This window comes from Cryptomeria japonica, chromosome 4, assembly GCF_030272615.1.
Source record: "Cryptomeria japonica chromosome 4, Sugi_1.0, whole genome shotgun sequence".
Taxonomy (NCBI): domain Eukaryota; kingdom Viridiplantae; phylum Streptophyta; class Pinopsida; order Cupressales; family Cupressaceae; genus Cryptomeria; species Cryptomeria japonica.
In genome coordinates, this window is record NC_081408.1 from 111,833,218 (window position 1) to 111,852,526 (window position 19,309).

General features: G+C 33.8%; 1 protein-coding gene across 1 annotated transcript; it reads left to right on the plus strand.

Annotated features, from left to right (window-relative positions):
- Positions 1-4,738: 4,738 nt before the first annotated feature.
- LOC131046157 (disease resistance RPP13-like protein 4) lies at positions 4,739-7,967 on the plus strand. Its single transcript, XM_057979828.2, has one exon. It carries the CDS (start codon positions 4,876-4,878, stop codon positions 7,663-7,665), a length of 2,790 nt encoding a protein of 929 aa, XP_057835811.1. The 5' UTR covers positions 4,739-4,875; the 3' UTR covers positions 7,666-7,967.
- Positions 7,968-19,309: the final 11,342 nt, after the last annotated feature.

Sequence of the window (19,309 nt, forward strand, 5' to 3'; positions counted from 1 at the left end):
ACATCATGGTTAGGGTTAGGATTAGGGTTAGCGTACATCATTATTAGTGTTATTGTTGGGAATATGGATAGAGTTAGGGCCTAGAACTATGGTTAGGTTTAGGGTTTGAATCATGGTTAGGGTTAGGGTAATGGTTTAGGATAGGATTTAAGATTAGGATTAGGATAATAGTTAGGGTTTACATCATTATTAGGATTACCTAGGTTAGTTTAGGGTTAGGTTATGATTGAAGAATTGCGTGTAGATTAAGAATATTGGCAAGGTCAGGGTTTGATTAGGATAAGTGGTTGATCATAGTTATGATTAGTATTAAATTTCAATTAGGGTTAGAATTACGATTATGATTCAATTACTTTAGGCTTATGGTTAAATTAGGATAAGATTAAGTTTAGGGTTAAGATTATGCTACAATTAGGGTTAATATTGTAGGATTATGCATTCATAAAACTTATTATCTATTTTTTATGAAATATTAATAAAATCTTTATTATTATGTACATTTATTCAATAATTCTATAAAATGAATAACTTTAAACTTTGTTCTAATAAAACTAAGACATTTTTAAATAGCTTAAAGCATTTTTTTAATTAAAATTATTTTCTTTTAACCTTTTAAATTTTTGATAAGTTATTTTTGAGATTTCTAAATCAATCATCATATGTTATTTTTGAAATATTTTTAACTCAACTAAAATAGAAAAATCACATCTATATGATAAATAAAAAACTTTTAATAATAAATATTTTTATATCTTAAATATTATATAGTATTTTTTAAATATTTGTGCATGCACATAACTTTGATTTTTTGAATATAGAAAAATTATATTTTTATGATTGAAATTGAGAAACATATAAATTCTTTTTGATCTTTTCAAATTGAAAATTAAGATTTTCTCTTCTTTTTTTTTTCATAAAAATATTGCTTCTCTTCAGTATTCCAATCCTTTTTAACCTTTCTAAATTGGATATTAGATTCTTTCCTTTCTTTTTAATATTTCTATTAAACATTCTATGTAGCCATTATAAACTTAAGAAATTAAAATATAAATAGAATCTTTTGGAATTTTTTTGTAGATATATAAATAATATTTCTATTATATTTTTGCTTTCTCCATGCAAATCATTTCATGTTCTCCAGTTAAACTAAATTATTTTAATTTTTAATTTTTAATTGAATCACCAATCAATTTTAGAATACACTAATTTTACAATTGATTTTTGAGATTTACAAATAATATTTAAAAAAAATTAAATAAATAAATTGATCAAAGCTTACATTCATTCTTACATTCATTTTTTTTTATGATTCGTAATCTGTTTGATTTCACTTATTTGACCACCTTACTTTTTGGTTGAAATGATGGATCGATAGCCATTGTATTTCACTTCTATTTTTTTTTTCGTGAGTTATATTAGTATTGAAAAGAATGGATGGATCAATAGCCATTGTATTTCACTTCTATTTTATTTTATTGGCCTCAAAATCTCTACTTCTCGTAGTGCATTAAAAGGCTTGTATTAAAAATTATTGCATTCTAATTAAGTGGAATGAAATTTATACAAATTCCTCCACAATAGATCCTCACATATTTGCACAAACAGAAACAAACAAAAAATAGAACAGATGTGATATGGACAGGCTATACATTGGATCTTATTGCAATCTGTCCCATTCAGACAAAACAAGATGTAATGCAACACCAAATGCAATGTATGAGTAAAATGGTCCAATACTAAAAATTGGATGCACAATGCTATCAAACTTTGTGGGTGCAGTAGAAACTAACATAGCACCAAATTGATATTTTCCACAACTTAAAAAATGGCATCAATACTATATGTTTGACTGGAACAGGGTATGGACATCCATCAAAGCATAATATAAAGGGATTTCTGTCAGATATTAGAGCTGGAAATGCTCGGGTACATATGAATGAAAAATGTGGACTAAACTGTTTAACAAAATGCATCAAGGGGATAATGCAATTATTACAGAAAATGGAGAAAACAGATTTATCAAATATGCTCTCAAAATATTTGAACTGCTTGATGAATGTTGAGAAACATGTGTCTCAACCTTGCAGTCTTTTTTTGGAAAATTCCAGAATTTGTTTGAGGTAGTTTTCCACATGTTTATGCATTGGAAAATGGTTAGTGAGTTGTTAAAAATGAGTCTTGTCCATAGTAGAATATAGGTGGGCCATTTTTAGAGCCTTAATGACTCATTTTGTGACTTTTAAGAGGGTCTAAGCTAGGGGACAAAATTATGGACGGGATTACTATTTTAACCTGGTTGTTTTTCCATTTTGGAAATGTAAATGTCAAAAATGGGCACCATGTGGCATGGTGGTCAAGCCCATGGTTTTGTAAAACCACAAGTGGTTTCCAGGTTGTAAAATCACTATAAAAGGAGAGCTTGGGGAGGAGTTTGATAATTGAGTTTTTTGCAAGACTGGATGCTAGAAGGAGTCTCTCTGAGTTCGAGTTGTGGTGATGCGCTCCTGTAAGAACTTGCATTGCAAGTGTATTGTAATCAGCTTGATTTGATAATACATTGTGCGAGTTTTGGAGGGTGGGGTTTTTCTCCCAGAAGGGTTTCCCCACGGTAATCACTGTGTTATGTGTTCATTGCTATTTTGTTTATGCTTTATTGTGCATTTATTGATATCTTAGTAATATTTAAGTTGAAAGTTGTATAACCATCCTCTCAAGATTAGCGTAGGAAGCGTTTCCACACACCTTTGCTTCCTTTCAATGAAGTAGTCTAGAACACATCCTAATATCATAAGCTTTTCTCGCATTCTATGTGCATGAAAACATGTGGATGAGTTTTCTGGGTGCCTAGAGATCACATTCGAACGTAGGTTTTGGAGTGTTTACACCAACAATTCCTTGATTTGGATCCTAAAAATGTTGCAACGTCTTATGTTTTTTTATCAAACATCTATGCCGAAGTGGGCAGGTGGGTAGAGGTTCAAATGACAAGCAGATTGATGAAATGACTTAAAAGAACATCATATATTCAGATTATACTGCTTTAACTAAATGATAGAAACAATTTAAACAAAATCCAAACATATGGTAAGGTGAAACTTTAAAGAACCTAGACAATAGAGGAGAAGCTAAAATCTATGCATGTCTTAGAATCTTTTAATTGAAATGATTGAATATGTAGGTCAAAGAAACATAAAAATATTTTAAATCAAATGAATTATATACAATTTAATGCTGGAGATGGCATTAAAATGAGGGGTACCTATATCCTGCAAGTGCAAACTGTGGTTTGTTTAGTACAAGTCAGAAAAGTTCGCCTGGAGGATTGGAAGTGGTTGTCCAAATGTTGCAGCTGAAAGAAAACCCTTGTTTAATTTAAAATGACATAGAGAAGATGAAACGACTGGTCTGTAATGTCCTACGATTCACTGATTCAAATGTAATTTACATAAACGCTATTTTCCAAATGCTCAGATTGTGCAGAGCAATCAAAATCTGAAAAACCTTTTAATCAGAGGCAACAAAGAATCGAAAAACCTTTTGTGCAGAGCGAAATGTGCTAGTTTGCAAATGGATATCCCAAAATGTTCAATACTCTGATTGCGGAATCAGAATCAATATAATAGAAGAGAGAGGGGAGTACGACAGAATAAAATGGGTATAATGGAAGTGAGTCTATATATGTAGTGGAAGCGAGTCAGTTACGTTCTTTATTCGAATTGCTTCAACTTTAGAGCATGCAAATTGTGCGATTGTAACTATAAAGAAGTGAGTCATTTACATTCTCCATTTGAATCGTTTCAAGTGCGGTAATGCAAAATGAGAACAACAGTCGCTTCATCTCTAGATGATGCGAGCTATAACTGACGGGAATATGAAACATTTCTTTTTTGTTATACCGACAGGTCTGGTGACCTTTATTTCGTGTCATTATAGGTTACTTCGCGTAAAAATATTTTAAGAAAGTTTCACAATAGAAACCTTTCGATTATTAGTTCTTGTAAAATTATATGTTAGAATATATATGAATATAGGAGGGATTATAAATATACATAGCTGGAAGAATACGAACCACTTCTTTTTTCTTACATCGTTACTGGTGATGACCCCTATATGATACCATTGTAGGTTACGCCTCTCAACGTTAAACTATGACACATATCATTTATATAAATTTATTTAAATATTATAAATATATTTTCAATTGCTCAATTCAATCCTCAATTACTCAAATCAATCGTCATCGTCGATGAGAGCTGTCCAGTACTTTCCAACGCTGATGCTTTCATGGTTCAATATTATATTTTATTTTAATTGAAATAACGTTTTTTAAAAATATTTGCTCTCCACTACATTGCAAAGCTGATGCTTTCAGTATTCAGTATCGACGAACGTTGGGCGGCTATTTTAACTCTTCTGCTGGAACGGTTCTAACTTGGTTAATGATTCTTTCATTGACTTAATTTAACTTATTGTTATTTTTAACATTTCCCTCTCAACCAGGCTGAACGTTATTTGTTTATTCTTCCCATTCTTCAAGAAATATCTAATTTCACTATCATCCAACGTGGAAATTATTTAATTTATTTTTCTCACCTACTTCGCTGAATAATTAAGCCCTATCTAAGTCAATCCATCAATCAGTCAATTCACGTCATATCGCCTATGAGCTGTCCCCAACTCTCCACTGTTATTCATTGTATTTTTTGACCTTTTTCTTAATCCAATTAGAAAAATAAAAACTCTTCACTTGCTTAAGCCTCCTTCCGTTATAAATCCTGAGACTTGTAGGATTATCATACTCACATTCAACATAGTTTGAATTGCATTAGCTTCCCCTATATACATTTCGGATCCAGAGTCTGTTAAAAATAAAAGATGGAAGCTGGACTTGCTCTTGCGATTGCCAATGGTGTGCTGGGCAAGCTTGGCCAGATTGCAACAGAGCAAGCATTGAATGAAGCATCTCTATTGCTCAACTTCAAAAGTGACTTTAAATGGTTGGAGAAGAAGCTGAGACATATCTCTGTTTCTCTACAAGTTGCAGATGAGCAGAGTGAGCAAAATAAAGATGTGAAAGAATGGTTGGCAGAAGTGAGGAATATTGTTTTTGATGCAGAAGATATAATTGATGAGTGTGGTGTTGAGTATTTGTATACAAATACCAGTCAATCATGTGTATCCAATTGCAGTCAATTACTCTTTCGGTATAAGATGGGGAAGAGGATTAAAGACATCAAAGAGAGGATTAGATCTGCTATTCAAGATGCACAGGAGCTGAAGCTTTTCCGTGAGGTGGCCCATTTAAGTCAGCCCTCAACTAGTACATCCCAAAGTGAACGAAGAACAGAGTCGAAAAGAGGGATTATCTTGGACAAAGCTACACCAGCAGTGGCAGTGGAGCACAAGGTGGACGAAATTCTGAGATTGTTAGAAAACCCGGCCTTTCGAGTCGTCGCCGTCGTGGGAATGGGCGGGTTAGGTAAAACATTCCTTGTCCAGCACGTCTTCAACAGATCAAAACATAGGTATGAGTGTTATGCCAGGATTTCTGTTTCCCAGACTTATTCTCTTAGGAAATTGCAGTGTGATCTGGCCTTCCAAATGAATTTCCAAATAGACAGTAGTATAAGTGATTGGCTAGCAGCTGAATTTATACATGGAAAGTTAGATGGCAGAAGATGTTTGATTGTTCTGGATGACGTGTGGAGGACAAGTGTAGAAGGTAACTTGATCTCCAGACTTGGGCTTCCCACTGGCAGTAATAGCCAGTGTATAATAGTGGTTACCACTAGAAGTAGAGATGTTGCTCAAAACCTGAATGCCCATATCTATGAGATGCCACACCTCTCGGAGGATGACAGTTGGAACCTATTTTGCCAGTTTGCCTTCCGGGATCGTGAGGGAAATAGGCCACCTGAGCAACTGGAGAGGTTGGCTCACCAGATTGTACAAGAATGTGGGAGGCTGCCACTGGCCCTGAGGACTGTTGCTGCATCCATGGCCAGGTCTTCCCTCACGTCAGATTGGGATGCGAAATTGGGACAGTTGAAAAAGGTAGGAACAGGAGAGGACTCCGTCATGAAAATTCTAAAGCTGAGTTATGACTCCCTTCCTCCCTATCTAAAATCTTGCTTTGCTTATTTTTCTTTCTTTCCAGAGGACACACATATTTTTTATTGTACTTTTCCAATAGAGGGAGCTATATATTATGAGGACTATGTGATATATTTGTGGATAGCGGAAGGATTCATTCCGCAAGAAAAAGATAGAGAACAGTGGGATACTGGGTTAGATTATCTAAATCAACTTGTAAATTTATGTTTGCTGGAAGTAGACAGAGTCAAGGGTTGTTACACTGTACATGACTTGTTACTTGATTTGGTTGTAAATATATGTAAAGAACATGAGTGTGAATTTGATCTTCCCTCCAAAGAAACAAGTTGCCGCAGATTATTAGTGGCTAAGAAAGATATAACCACCAATGAGATTTCAGAAAGGCGTCTTAAATGCCAGCGGTTTCTCCGCACACTGTCATTTTCTCATATTCCTGGTATCACAAGTATTCCACAACAGTTGCTCGATCATGTGAGAGTACTCCGGGTGATTGATTTTAGCCGCACTGCCATCTCCACATTGCCGAAATGTGTTGGGAACTTGAAACTTATGAGAGTTTTGAATTTGTCTTACACACAGATCAGGGAGCTGCCGGCTTGTGTAAGAAGACTCAAGAGTCTTCAGTTCCTTGATGTCTCCTTTTGCAAAAGCCTACAAAGTCTCCCTCATTGGATAGGAGAGCTCAGTCGTCTTTCCCATCTCAATCTAGAACGGTGCTCAGATTGGGGTACTCTTACTCTAGCATATATGCCCAAGGGAATATCACAGTTCTTGAGTCTGAGAACGCTGAAATCAGATTGCTTCATACTGTCTACTGAAGAAAATGAATTCTTAAGTGTTAAAGATGTTGGCAATTTGACCAATCTCCAGGAAATAAGCTTCAGTTTAAAAGATGTAAGCGGATTGACAAGTTTAGAAGACGGCATCTTTGACCATCTGGTCAAAATGAGAATTCTGCGAGTAGCCAATATTATTCCAGCAACGGAGAGTGATAGAGAAGAATCCAGTCTTCCAGCATTCCCAGAGAAAATGAATGTTATGAAAGATCTTCAACAACTTTATCTTAGCCGTTTCTCTGTGCCAAGTTGGATATGTGGAATGGAAAATCTGACAGACCTTTTCTTGGATGAGTGCTGCGATTATTCGTCGCTCCAAAAGATGCCCAGATTACGATTATTATGCCTGAGGAATGATTCAAAATGCAGAGAATTGCCAAAGGAGTTCGGAGAGAGTGGGGGATTTCCTAAGCTGGTTAAGCTGCAGATTGAAGACTTCCCTCTTTTGGAGGAGTTGCCGGCGTTGGAAGAGGGGGCGATGCCACGTCTGGAAGGACTAGGAATAATGAATTGTCCGTTGGTGAAGAGAGTTCCGGAGGGATTGGAGCAGATTGAAGACTTCCCTCTTTTGGAGGAGTTGCCGGCGTTGGAAGAGGGGGCGATGCCACGTCTGGAAGGACTAGGAATAATGAATTGTCCGTTGGTGAAGAGAGTTCCGGAGGGATTGGAGCGGTGGCACTGGCTATCCAGGGGAAAATTTGTACCGTCTGGATAGCCGTGCTTCCTCGGTCCGTGCCCCTCCGCGTTCGTGTCTGCCCGCCTGCGTGAAAGGTGCCCGTGAAAGGACGTCGCCCAGTTTTTACACCCGTCTAAAAGTTGATGCCTGATCTTGTCGGAAACTTTTCCTCTGTACCCGCTGGCCTTTTAGTGGGGTACATGTCTTGCACTGTAGAGGTGAGATGGTCATCGCACACCGTAGTGCAAGGCATGGGCCAGTGGATGCCTTTAAAAAAAATTATATATATTTTTAAAATGTATTATTTATTATTTAATATATTTTATGTAATATATTTTTAATTATATTTTCAATAAATTTTTAATATCTTTTATATATCATTTTTTAATATATTTTATTTTTTTATTATTTTTAATGTATTTTTTTAATATAGTTTTTAAAGTTTTTAATGTATTTAATCTATTTTTTAATTTTTTTATGTATTTTATTTATATATATATTTTAATGTATTTGTTTTATTTTTTAATGAAATTTATTTATACATATAATTTATTATTATTATATTAGCATGTCTTGTGGATGGGGATCAATACAATCTATCTTAAATAGTTATGTCATAATATTATGCAATATGACATAATATTATACGAGACTATGATTAATTTAAATTAGAAAATTAATAATAAATTACTCATGAAATAAAAAGATAAATCAAATGTGGATGGCTTAGATATAAGTTATTGATCCATATTTAAATATTATGAAATTTCTTAATTTAAAAAAATAATTTATTATAGAATTATCTACTATTGATTAAAAAAATTATATTTAGATGGTAATTCTCTAACTTTTATTTTTTAAGAGTTAGATAAATACCATCTAATTATCATTATTGGATTCAAAAAATTGAGACAATTTAATCTAGAAACAATTTGATCTATACTATGGATTGTGAAAATTTCTTAACTCTATAGTTAAAAACTAGATGGTAATTCTCTATGTTTCATTTTTACACTTCATGAAACATATATTTCTAACCTCTTTTCTAAAGTGTAAAAAGAGGTTGGAAATATATGGTGATTCAATATATTTCTAACAAAGAGGTTAGAAATATATATGTTGATTCAATATATTTCTAACCTCTTTTTTACACTTGAATCATCATATATTTCTAACGCTAACACTAATTGAACTATAACACTAACTTTGTGTTAACTATAACTAATTTTTTAAGAGTTAGATAAATACCATCTAATTATCATTATTGGATTCAAAAAATTGAGACAATTTAATCTAGAAACAATTTGATCTATACTATGGATTGTGAAAATTTCTTAACTCTATAGTTAAAAACTAGATGGTAATTCTCTATGTTTCATTTTTACACTTCATGAAACATATATTTCTAACCTCTTTTCTAAAGTGTAAAAAGAGGTTGGAAATATATGGTGATTCAATATATTTCTAACAAAGAGGTTAGAAATATATATGTTGATTCAATATATTTCTAACCTCTTTTTTACACTTGAATCATCATATATTTCTATCGCTAACACTAATTGAACTATAACACTAACTTTGTGTTAACTATAACCTTAAATCTAATTGAACTCTAACCTTAAACCTAATTAAATGGTAACTCTAGTCAAAATCTAATTGTAATCTTAAACTTAAACTTAATACAACTCAAAACCATAATTGAATGGAAACTCGAATTTAAGCATAATCCTAACTCTAAGTAAATACTAACACAATTTAAATTATAACCTTAATACTAACCATAACTCCATCCTTATAATAATTAAACCCTAGTGCTATTGTAGCCACATCCTTAAGCCTCATTAAATGTTAACACATACCATAATTAAATTCTAACCCCAATACTAATGAAACCCTAACCATAACCATAAGTGAACATTTACCCTAATTTAACTCTAGACATAAACATAATTAAACCTTATTTGAACTTTAAGCCTAATTGTAACCCTAATTTTACAATAGAAGGCTGCTATTTAGATAAAGGAAGATGTGTGGTACTTTGAATATTTAATATATATTCTCTATAGGCATATATTTTACAATAGAAATCCTTTATTTAGATAATAATATTTAGATTTATTTTGTTATGTTCAATATTTTTAAATATGAAAAAAACCTCAACTATATATGAATGATTAAAACATATAAAAATTCATTAATATTTTATTTTAAAAAACTATTCAAATTGAAAATATATAATTTTATTATTGTTCTACTCAAAATGGACTTAAAATAACTATTAATTCTTAAATTTCAAAAATTTAAAAGAAAATAAATCATAATAATTTTTTTTTTTAGATTTTATTTATAGATAATATATATTTTCTTATATGTAAATAAATGTATAAAGAAATAAAAAGTATCAAGCAATATTTTTATTTGATTGATATTTTTCATATCAATTTCCATTGTGGTGGGAATTATGTGAATTCTAAAAATTGGGAGTTTATGTTCTTAATAACTTCTCATTCAATATCAACATATATTTCTAACCTCTTGATATTTTTCATATCAAGATTATCATTGTGGTGGGAATTATGTGAATTCTAAAAATTGAGAGTTCATGTTCTTAATAACTTCTCATTCAATATCAACCTCTTTATTAGAAATATAATGAATCACTAGATATTTCTATTCTCTTTTTCACATTTCATGAAGTGTAAAAAAAAGTTAGAAATATATTCAATCAACATATATTACCATCTAACTTTTAACTATGTTACATTTCATGAGTAATTTATTATTAATTTTCTAATTTAAATTAATCATAGTCTCATATAATATTATGTCATATTGCATAATATTATGACATAACTATTTAAGATAGATTGTGATCCCAATCGACAAGACGTGCTAATATAATAATAAAAAATTATATTTATAAATAAATTTCATTAAAAAATAGAACAAATACATTAATATATATATATAAATAAAATACATAACAAAAATAAAAAAAATAGATTAAATACATTAAAAACTTTAAAAACTACATTAAAAATAATAAATAAATAAAATACATTAAAAATAAAAAAATATATTAAAAAATGATATATAAAAGATATTAAAAATTTATTGAAAATATAATTAAAAATATATTACATAAAATATATTAAATAATAAATAATACATTTTAAAAATATATATAATTTTTTTTAAAGGCATCCACTGGCCCATGCCTTGCACTACGGTGTGCGATGACCATCTCACCTCTGCAGTGCAAGGCATGGACCCCACTAAAAGGCCAGCGGGTATAGAGGAAAAGTTTCCGACAAGACCAGGCATCAACTTTTAGGCGGGTGTGAAAACTGGGCGACGTCCTTTCATGGGCACCTTTCACGCAGGTGGGCAGACACGAACGCGGAGGGGCACGGACCGAGGAAGCACGGCTATCCAGGGGGTGCAAATTTTCCCCTGGATAGCCAGTGCCTTGTGTACAAAGGCTACATTCTTTTAGTTTGTAATGCTTAAAAAAATTGAGTACATATTTAGGTTTGGAAAAAATATTTTTTATCCGTTTTTATTTTAACGTACATTTCTGTGACTGTTCGCCTGTCGTTCTCTGTTGTTCCCTGGCATAATTTTATATTTAGGGTATATGGATATAAAAATGTAGACAGGACCAGTCATATTTTTTCATTAATTTTATATGAATTAAGTTTATACATATATTGTTAAAAATATTTTGTTTAATAGCTTAAAATACATATTTTAGAAAAAATCATAGTATAAAATGGATAATATTTTTATTTTAAATATTTATTTTTTAAAATCAATTATTTTGTTGGAAAATAACTAATAGTGATATTAAAATATTTTATCTATAATTTATTTTAGATAAGAGTTCTATTGTTTTGTCTCTAATTTTTATTTATTACATATAAACATAGACATCTAAATTTTAAGTTTCAGTTAAAATTATTCAATTATATTATTTTTTAAAAAAGTTTATTTTTATTTTTATGTAGCTTTCAAGGTTGTTATATTATTTTTCTTTTACGTTGATTTATTCACTTTATATTTTATTTAAGAGCTATTTTATTATTCAATGACATCACTAATATCATGTATATTGTTAAATAATAATATTATGATTTATAAATGGTTATGAAACTTAAGGTAAAAGATAAAAGCTTTTACTAACATGACAACTCCTTGAATTTCATAAAATATATACTTAAATAAATAATCATTTCTTTAAAATAGTACACATTTTTGGTAATTTTATTATAGTATTATTCTTTCCTTATAAAAAGTGTGCTATATAGTAGTTGATCTTGATATCTACTAACTTTTTCTATTATGTATACTTTAGATGTTCACTAACAATACTCTTATGAATTGATACAAACATGAATGACACGATTATGATTAATTGTCAATTAACAATGTGGAATATTTGATATTATTGTATTATAATTAAATTTATATTTTTGATATGAATAATGGATAATTTTCAAAATGTTAAAAATAAATCAAGAAATATATCTATCATTAAGGAGAATGAGAAAAATACTATTCTATAAAAAAATTAGAATTACAATATAATCATTATATGGATTGATTCGATAAAGTTGTTACAGTGAAAGGTTGTCAAAATGATATGAATGGATATCATTTTACAAAGTATTGGCTTTTCTTTTATTCCCAAATGGTGAAAATTTTAGCTTATTTGTAGCCAAGTGAGGCAATAAATAGGGAATCTTATAGCTAGCATGAATGCTCTATTAGAGAGTTCAAATAACCGGAAGACAACTGAGAGGGCGGGGGGGGTGAATCAATTGTCATAGATTATCGGAACCATTAGCAATTGAAACTTTAATACCAGAATGCTTAAACCGAATACCAAAATAGCAGTTAATCCAATTAAGCATAAACAATAATCACAAAATAAATACCATCCACATAACACCAAGATTTGTACGTGGAAAACCCGGTAAAGGGAAAAACCATGGTGGGAAGCCTACCCATTGTCAGATAATTCTTCTGCAGTAAGTATGTGAATTACAATCGAGGGGCCTACACTTGTAGGAAGGCCAATAGCCTAGAGAAAGTATTGAACTACATAGAAATCCATACTACAATCCAGAGAAGTATTGAACTGAAAAAGATAGCATCTCCTATGCCTGAGTACAGTTCTAGTTAAGCTCAATACCGGAGGACTAAATCCTTTTTACATTAATCCAATTCAATCTCCAATGATCGACCAACTCCTCTACCTGAATGATATTACATTATTCGCACATTATATTCCTTGACCATGACCTCTAATAATAACCATGATAATCTACAATGAGATCTTACATCAATATATATACAAACCCTCGACCATAAATAGTTAGGTCGACCACTAGATAATAAACCAATTACATAATTACAAACCATGTCGGCTTTAGACTAAAAAAATAATATCCAATACATAAGACATCCCAGAAATACATTGAGAGGTCCAATCCACACGTTACATTAAAGTTGGTCCATAACCTAGATCAACCGGGACCTAGTATAGGTTCACATGCTACAACAATGGTCTCCATCTGCCAAGTATCGAACATGATCACCAACAACATCCTGAAACTCCATCAGAAGCTGCACCAAGACCACTTATTCAATTCATCAAAGATCTCCATCAAAAGCTCGACCGGTGAAACCCTCGTCGGAACGAGAAACTAAGCTTCCAAGCAAGCAGGATAGCATCTTATCACCAAACCAAAGCCAACTGACCAAGTATGAGCATTGAGCATCATGAACAAGCCAATTCCATCACCAAACTATACCGGAGCCTACCGGATCATGCCGAATCCAAGTTAACCAGAAACTACTCAACCTACCGAGCCCAAAAGGGTGTCGGTAAAGCATCCAAATAGCTAGTGTTGGCATCAATGAGAAAACATCAATGCAACACATAATCAATTCCACCAAATGGCCAACAATCTCCCCCTTTGGCATTGATGGCAACACTAGATGTGAAGACCATCTAAGTACCAAGAAATGCCACACAAGTCTCCCCCAATGGAAGAAAACCAACAATCTCTCGCATACAACTCTGAATATCAATATCTCTCGCACTGTAAATAATATCTTTGTAAAGCTCTAAATTTCTCCCCCTTTCTTTTTCTTTTTCACTTTCTTTTTATTTTTTACATCAATATCGCTCCCCCTTTGACATCAATGCCATAAATCTGACAAAAATATCAAAGCAAAAACACAAAGCTGACTACTCCCACTGAGTAGTAGTATCCCACATTAGTTCAAGAATGAATAGTATCTCTGATAGTGTATGCTGGACTGATGCCAAAATGCATCAATCAAGTCCCTAAACCCTAAACCCTAAACCCTAAACCCTAACTCCCAATCTGTCTCTCAGGTACTCAAATGATTCCTTGGGCAAAGATTTAGTGAAAATATTTGCAATCTACTCTTTAGTGTTCACATAAACTAGTCTAACTTCATTTGCTTCCACTTTTTCCTTCAAAAAGTTATACATGATAGATATGTGCTTTGTTTTAGAATGAAATACCAGATTATTTGATATATCAATAAAAATAGAGTTATCACAATGAATAACTACCGGTGGATCACAATGCACCCTTATATCCTTCAACATTTGTGGTTCAGGAGCACCTAGTTGAGTCAAAACTCCATTTTTGGGTATTTCATGCTTATATGTTTGTAAAGTCTTGTTGTAGGTTTTTTTTGTTGTTTTAGGTTGTTTTGAGTCATTTTTAGTGGTTTTGATCTCATTTTGGGCTTGAGAGATCAAATCTTGCATTTCAGGCCTTGAGTTAACAATTTTTGGCAAAAATGTGGAAAAGTGCCAAAAAGGTCTCCTAATGGTTTCAAGAGCATTGAAACATGTTTTTTTAGTGTTTTTAAGCATGTCTAAGTGATTTAGGAAAGTTGATAAGGCTAGGATGTCAAAAATGCCTTTGTGAGCAAGAAAAGTTGTCATTTTGCTCAAGAAAGTTGTCAAAAAGGTCATTTTCTTGAAAAATGTAATTTAAAAAGTCTCTTGTCCATACATGGGTGTGGAAACCAACTTGAGAAACTATATAAGGCCTCTCCTTTCCTTTGGGAAAGGTTGGTGATTGTATTTCCAAGAATAACTCAATAGAAAACAAGTGTTTTTGGCTTTTATGACTGTTTTTCTTCCTTTTTGAGGTGCAGTCTGTATTGTAGCTATACAATCCATACTGTACCTTCTTGGAAGTTTTAATATGGATGTAAAAAAGCTTCCCATATAATTATTTCATCATTTTCTCTTTTGCAAAGTGTTTTTACAAAAATAATTGGAAACTAGGTACCTGCTGCCCTGCCAAGGGTTTAGGGTTGCAAAATGTGTCAACTTGGTTGATCCAAGTATGGGATCCCTCCAATGGATTCTTCCAATTTGATCCATGTGTATATAATGTACATATATTTCTTTTTGTTCCAAAGAGATGTTGGGAATATGCAAATGAGTGATTACTAGGCAAGTGTTTGTCATTTGGCTAGTAACTTGAACAAAACTCATAGTTTGCACTCAAAAGTGATTTGAGTGAGAAAATGGATGTGACAAGAGCCTGGAGGTTAGGCCAAGGTAATTGAGTATATTCCTAGATGGCTTATTTATCTTTTTCTTACTTTAAGCTTTCTTTTTTGTACCCAAACAGTGAATTCACTGTTTTCATGAATTTTTAATTGGCAAAATGCCCATGGAATGCTTGTTGAGCATAGTCCAAGCCTTGCATCTTGAAGGAAATGTAATAGGTGAATGGATACATGTTTGAAGACCTCCTTATTGGTTTTTTCCCATCTCCAAGTTCTTCATTTTTGCAGGTTCTAAAGAGGACAAGTTGCTGACCGGTAAAAGGCAGTAAAAAGCACAGTGGCAGGGTCAAATCGCTATTTTCCTTCTTGTGTGCCAATTGTTTAGCAAAATGGCAGGTGGTAGTGACTTGGAAAGGGCACTCCAAGGTGTGGTAGACCCTCTTGAACAATCTTAGGCCTTGGTTCATCTAGGAGAATGCAAATCAAACAAAGCAAGTACCAAACCCTCACTAAACCCTCTTTTTGGGCCTTAAAATGTGGACAGTCCTCAAACACACCCCATGGAACTCAAAACCACAAAAATCTTTGAGTATTCATTCCTAAAACAACATTCCAAACAATTTTTATGGTGTGAATACCCATCGTTGGGCTAGGCAAGGGAAAAGGAGCCAATTAGACCTCCACGGGCTAGTAGCTCTGCTGCATAACACACAAATTTTGGCAGTTTTTGGAAAAAACAAGAACCCGGTGGGAAAATGCAACTTGGAGGCTTATAAACCATACTGAAAAATTCCAAGCAATCCACCAAGTGTAATTTGGGACTCCTAGGACAGTGAGCAACCATTTTGGGGTAGCTGAGCCTCATGAAAGAATTTGAGCAAGTTAAAGGTCCTAACCCTCAAACAAGTTTTGAGCACCCAAAGGAGAGTAGAACTTTGCTGCCCCAATACTTCTTTGTGTAAAACCCCTAGTTCACTTTGAAAACCTAAGGAAGGAAGCCCAAGAGCCAAACACAAGCATTTGGAATTGGGAGGCACAAGCTTTTGAGTAGTCTAGAGCATGGGAGTAAGCCATCACCAGTAAGGGAGCTTGCTAGGTAAGAAAACCTTGAGTACTTGGCATCATGACAATCAGACAGGTTGAGAAAACATACACAATAGAACCTATAAGTGTTTGGTAACAAATTGATCCTTATTGAGCAAGAGAGCCTTGTGAGCACTTTCCTACCAAGCTCCCTATCATAGTGGTATCAGAGCCAACAAAAGATTCAGGAGGAAAGACACATTAGGCAACCATGGTGACCAATGCAGAATTGGCAAAGAAGGTTGAGGACCAAGAAGAGGAAAATAGGGTTCTCAGAGAAAGATTAGACCAAATAGCAACGAAACTAGCTGAGGTAGAATTCCAAATTGAAGGGGTCCATGATAAGGTTGGAGATAAGGGTAAAATGGTGGCCATAGAAGATGAGGTTCCCATCCCTGACCCGGTCATTGAGCAAGAACCACTATTGAAAGCCTTGAGAGCTATGAGTAGTAAGACCTTAGAAGGAGTGGCTCTTTTCAGTGGGAAGATGGATCCAGATGCTCTAATAGAGTGGATTGAAGGGTTAGAAAACCATTTTGAATGTGATGGAGTGACTGAAGCACAAAAGGTCAAGGTGGCAAAATCAAGGCTGAGAGGGGTAGCCTTAACATGGTGGAAATTCATCCAAGAGGAAAGGGTGAAAGAAGGTAAGCAACCACTAGCCACCTGGAAGGAAATGGTAGCCAAAATCAAAGAGACCTACCTTCCTAAAGACTATGAGATACAACTTCACAAGAAAAGATAGAACTTGAGACAAAAAGACCTAGATGTCAGTAGCTACATTGAAGAGTTTCAGAAACTGTGTATGAGATCTAGAGTAGTAGAGGATGAGAGCATAAAAGTGGCAAGGTATATGAATGGGCTAAGATGGAACATCCAGGAGGAGATGAGCTTGTTGTGCCCACAAATAGTCCACAAGTGCTATCAATTGGCACTTAAAGTGGAAGAGAAAGGTAGAAGAAAGCAAGAACAAAACAATAGAGGCCGAGGTAGGGGAAGAGATGGCAGAGGCCATAGAGGTAGTTTTGGGGGAAGAAGCATAGATCAACGATCCCAGGGAGAGTCTAAGCTTATTGAGCAAAGTGGGGACTCTCAAAGAAAACCTAACTATAGGGGTAGGGGATCAAACAACCCAAGTAGAGGTAGATCTAATGGACCAGGGAGAGGGTCCTACATCTCAACCATGAAATGCTACAACTGCCAAAAATTGGGCCACCCGGCCTATAGATGCCTAGAGAAGCCTAGTTCATCCTATGGAGGTGAAAAGAGAGTGAACTATGTTCAAGAAGATGAAGGTAATACCAGAACTTCAACACTGAACCATTTAGCTTCAGAAGATGGTGAGAGCTTGATGATCAAGAGGGTGTTAATGAAGAAACCACAAAGTACAGAGGCCTCACAAAGAAGAGCATTGTTCAGGATTAAGTGTAAAATCATGGGAAAGGTGTGTAAGGTGATCATAGATTCAGGATCGACTGATAACATCATATCAAAAGAAGCAATCAACAAGTTGAAACTACCTAGAATACAACACAAAGAACCATACAAAGTAACATGGCTAAACAAGGGGAAACATGTTTTGGTAAATGAGCAAGCCTGGGTAGATTTCCACATAGGCGGATATACTGATAGGATCCTATGTGACATCCTTCCAATGGATGCTTGCCACCTATTGTTGGGTAGACCTTGGCAATTTGATCGAAAAGCACAACATGATGGGGAAAGAAACTCCTATTCCTTTCAAAAATATGGAGTAAACTATTAGATTCAATCCCTCAATGAAGAAGGAGAGAGCAGAAACAAAGTGCCTAACATCTTGTTAGTCAATGAGAAAGAGTTCATAAAAATACTAGAAGAGGGTGAAGGAGTAGGATTTGCACTCATAGTGAAGCCTAAGGAAGAAAAGGTAGACAAGAAAGTTGAGATACCACATGAGGTGCAGAAAATCCTTGATAACTTCAAACAAATAATCAATGATGGTACACCTGCAACTTTACCACCTCCCAGAGCCATTAGCCACCAAATTGACTTCATACCTGGAGCCTCTTTGCCCAATAAGGTAGCCTACAAAATGACCCTTGAGAAAAACAAAGAGGTAGCAAGACAAATACAAGAACTCTTAGACCAAGGGCTGATTAGGAAAAGCATTAGTCCTTGTGCAGTACCTACAGCGTTGGCACCTAAGAAGGGTGGTACATGGAGACTTTGTACAGATTCCAGGGCCATCAACAAGATTACCATTAGATACAGATTTCCCATACCCAGGATAGAGGATTTGATGGATTGTTTGGGGGGTGCACAATATTTTAGTGAGATAGACTTGAAGAGTGGTTACCATCAGATAAGAATCAAAGAGGGGGATGAGTGGAAGACAACTTTCAAAACAAATGAGGGTCTCTATGAGTGGCTAGTCATGCCTTTTGGACTCTCTAATGCTCCCAACACATTGATGAGGCTCATGAATGAAGTTTTACATGATTTCATTGGAAATTTTGTTGTAGTGTATTTAGATGATATTCTTATTTTTAGCAAGACTAAGGAAGAACACTTACAACATTTAGCTATTGTTTTGAAATAGTTATCTGATGAACAACTAACCATAAATCTAGAAAATTGTGATTTCATGCAGCAAGAATTAGTCTATCTTGGCTTTGTTGTATCAGGAGGCAATTTGAAAATGGATCACTCAAAGGTTGCAGCAATAACCAGTTGGCCAACTGCTAAGACAACCAGTGATGTCAGAAGCTTCCATGGTTTGGCTTAGTTTTATAGGAAATTCATCAGGGGATTCAGTGAGATTTTTGCTCCAATATTGGACACCATCAAAGGGGGTGTAAAGGTAAAGTTTCAATGGACAAATGTAGAAAATAAGGGGTTTTAATTACTGAAAACTAAAGTAGCTACTCAACCAATGCTCATTTTGCCTAGTTTTGACAAGCTTTTTACAATTGAATGTGATGCTAGTAACATTGCTATAGGAGCTGTTTTAAGTCAAGAAAATAGACCAGTTGCATTCTTTAGTGAAAAGTTA

Bases quoted from the DNA above. Each gene is read 5' to 3' on its own strand.
- LOC131046157 (XM_057979828.2), top strand. From the start codon at position 4,876: ATGGAAGCTGGACTTGCTCTTGCGATTGCCAATGGTGTGCTGGGCAAG.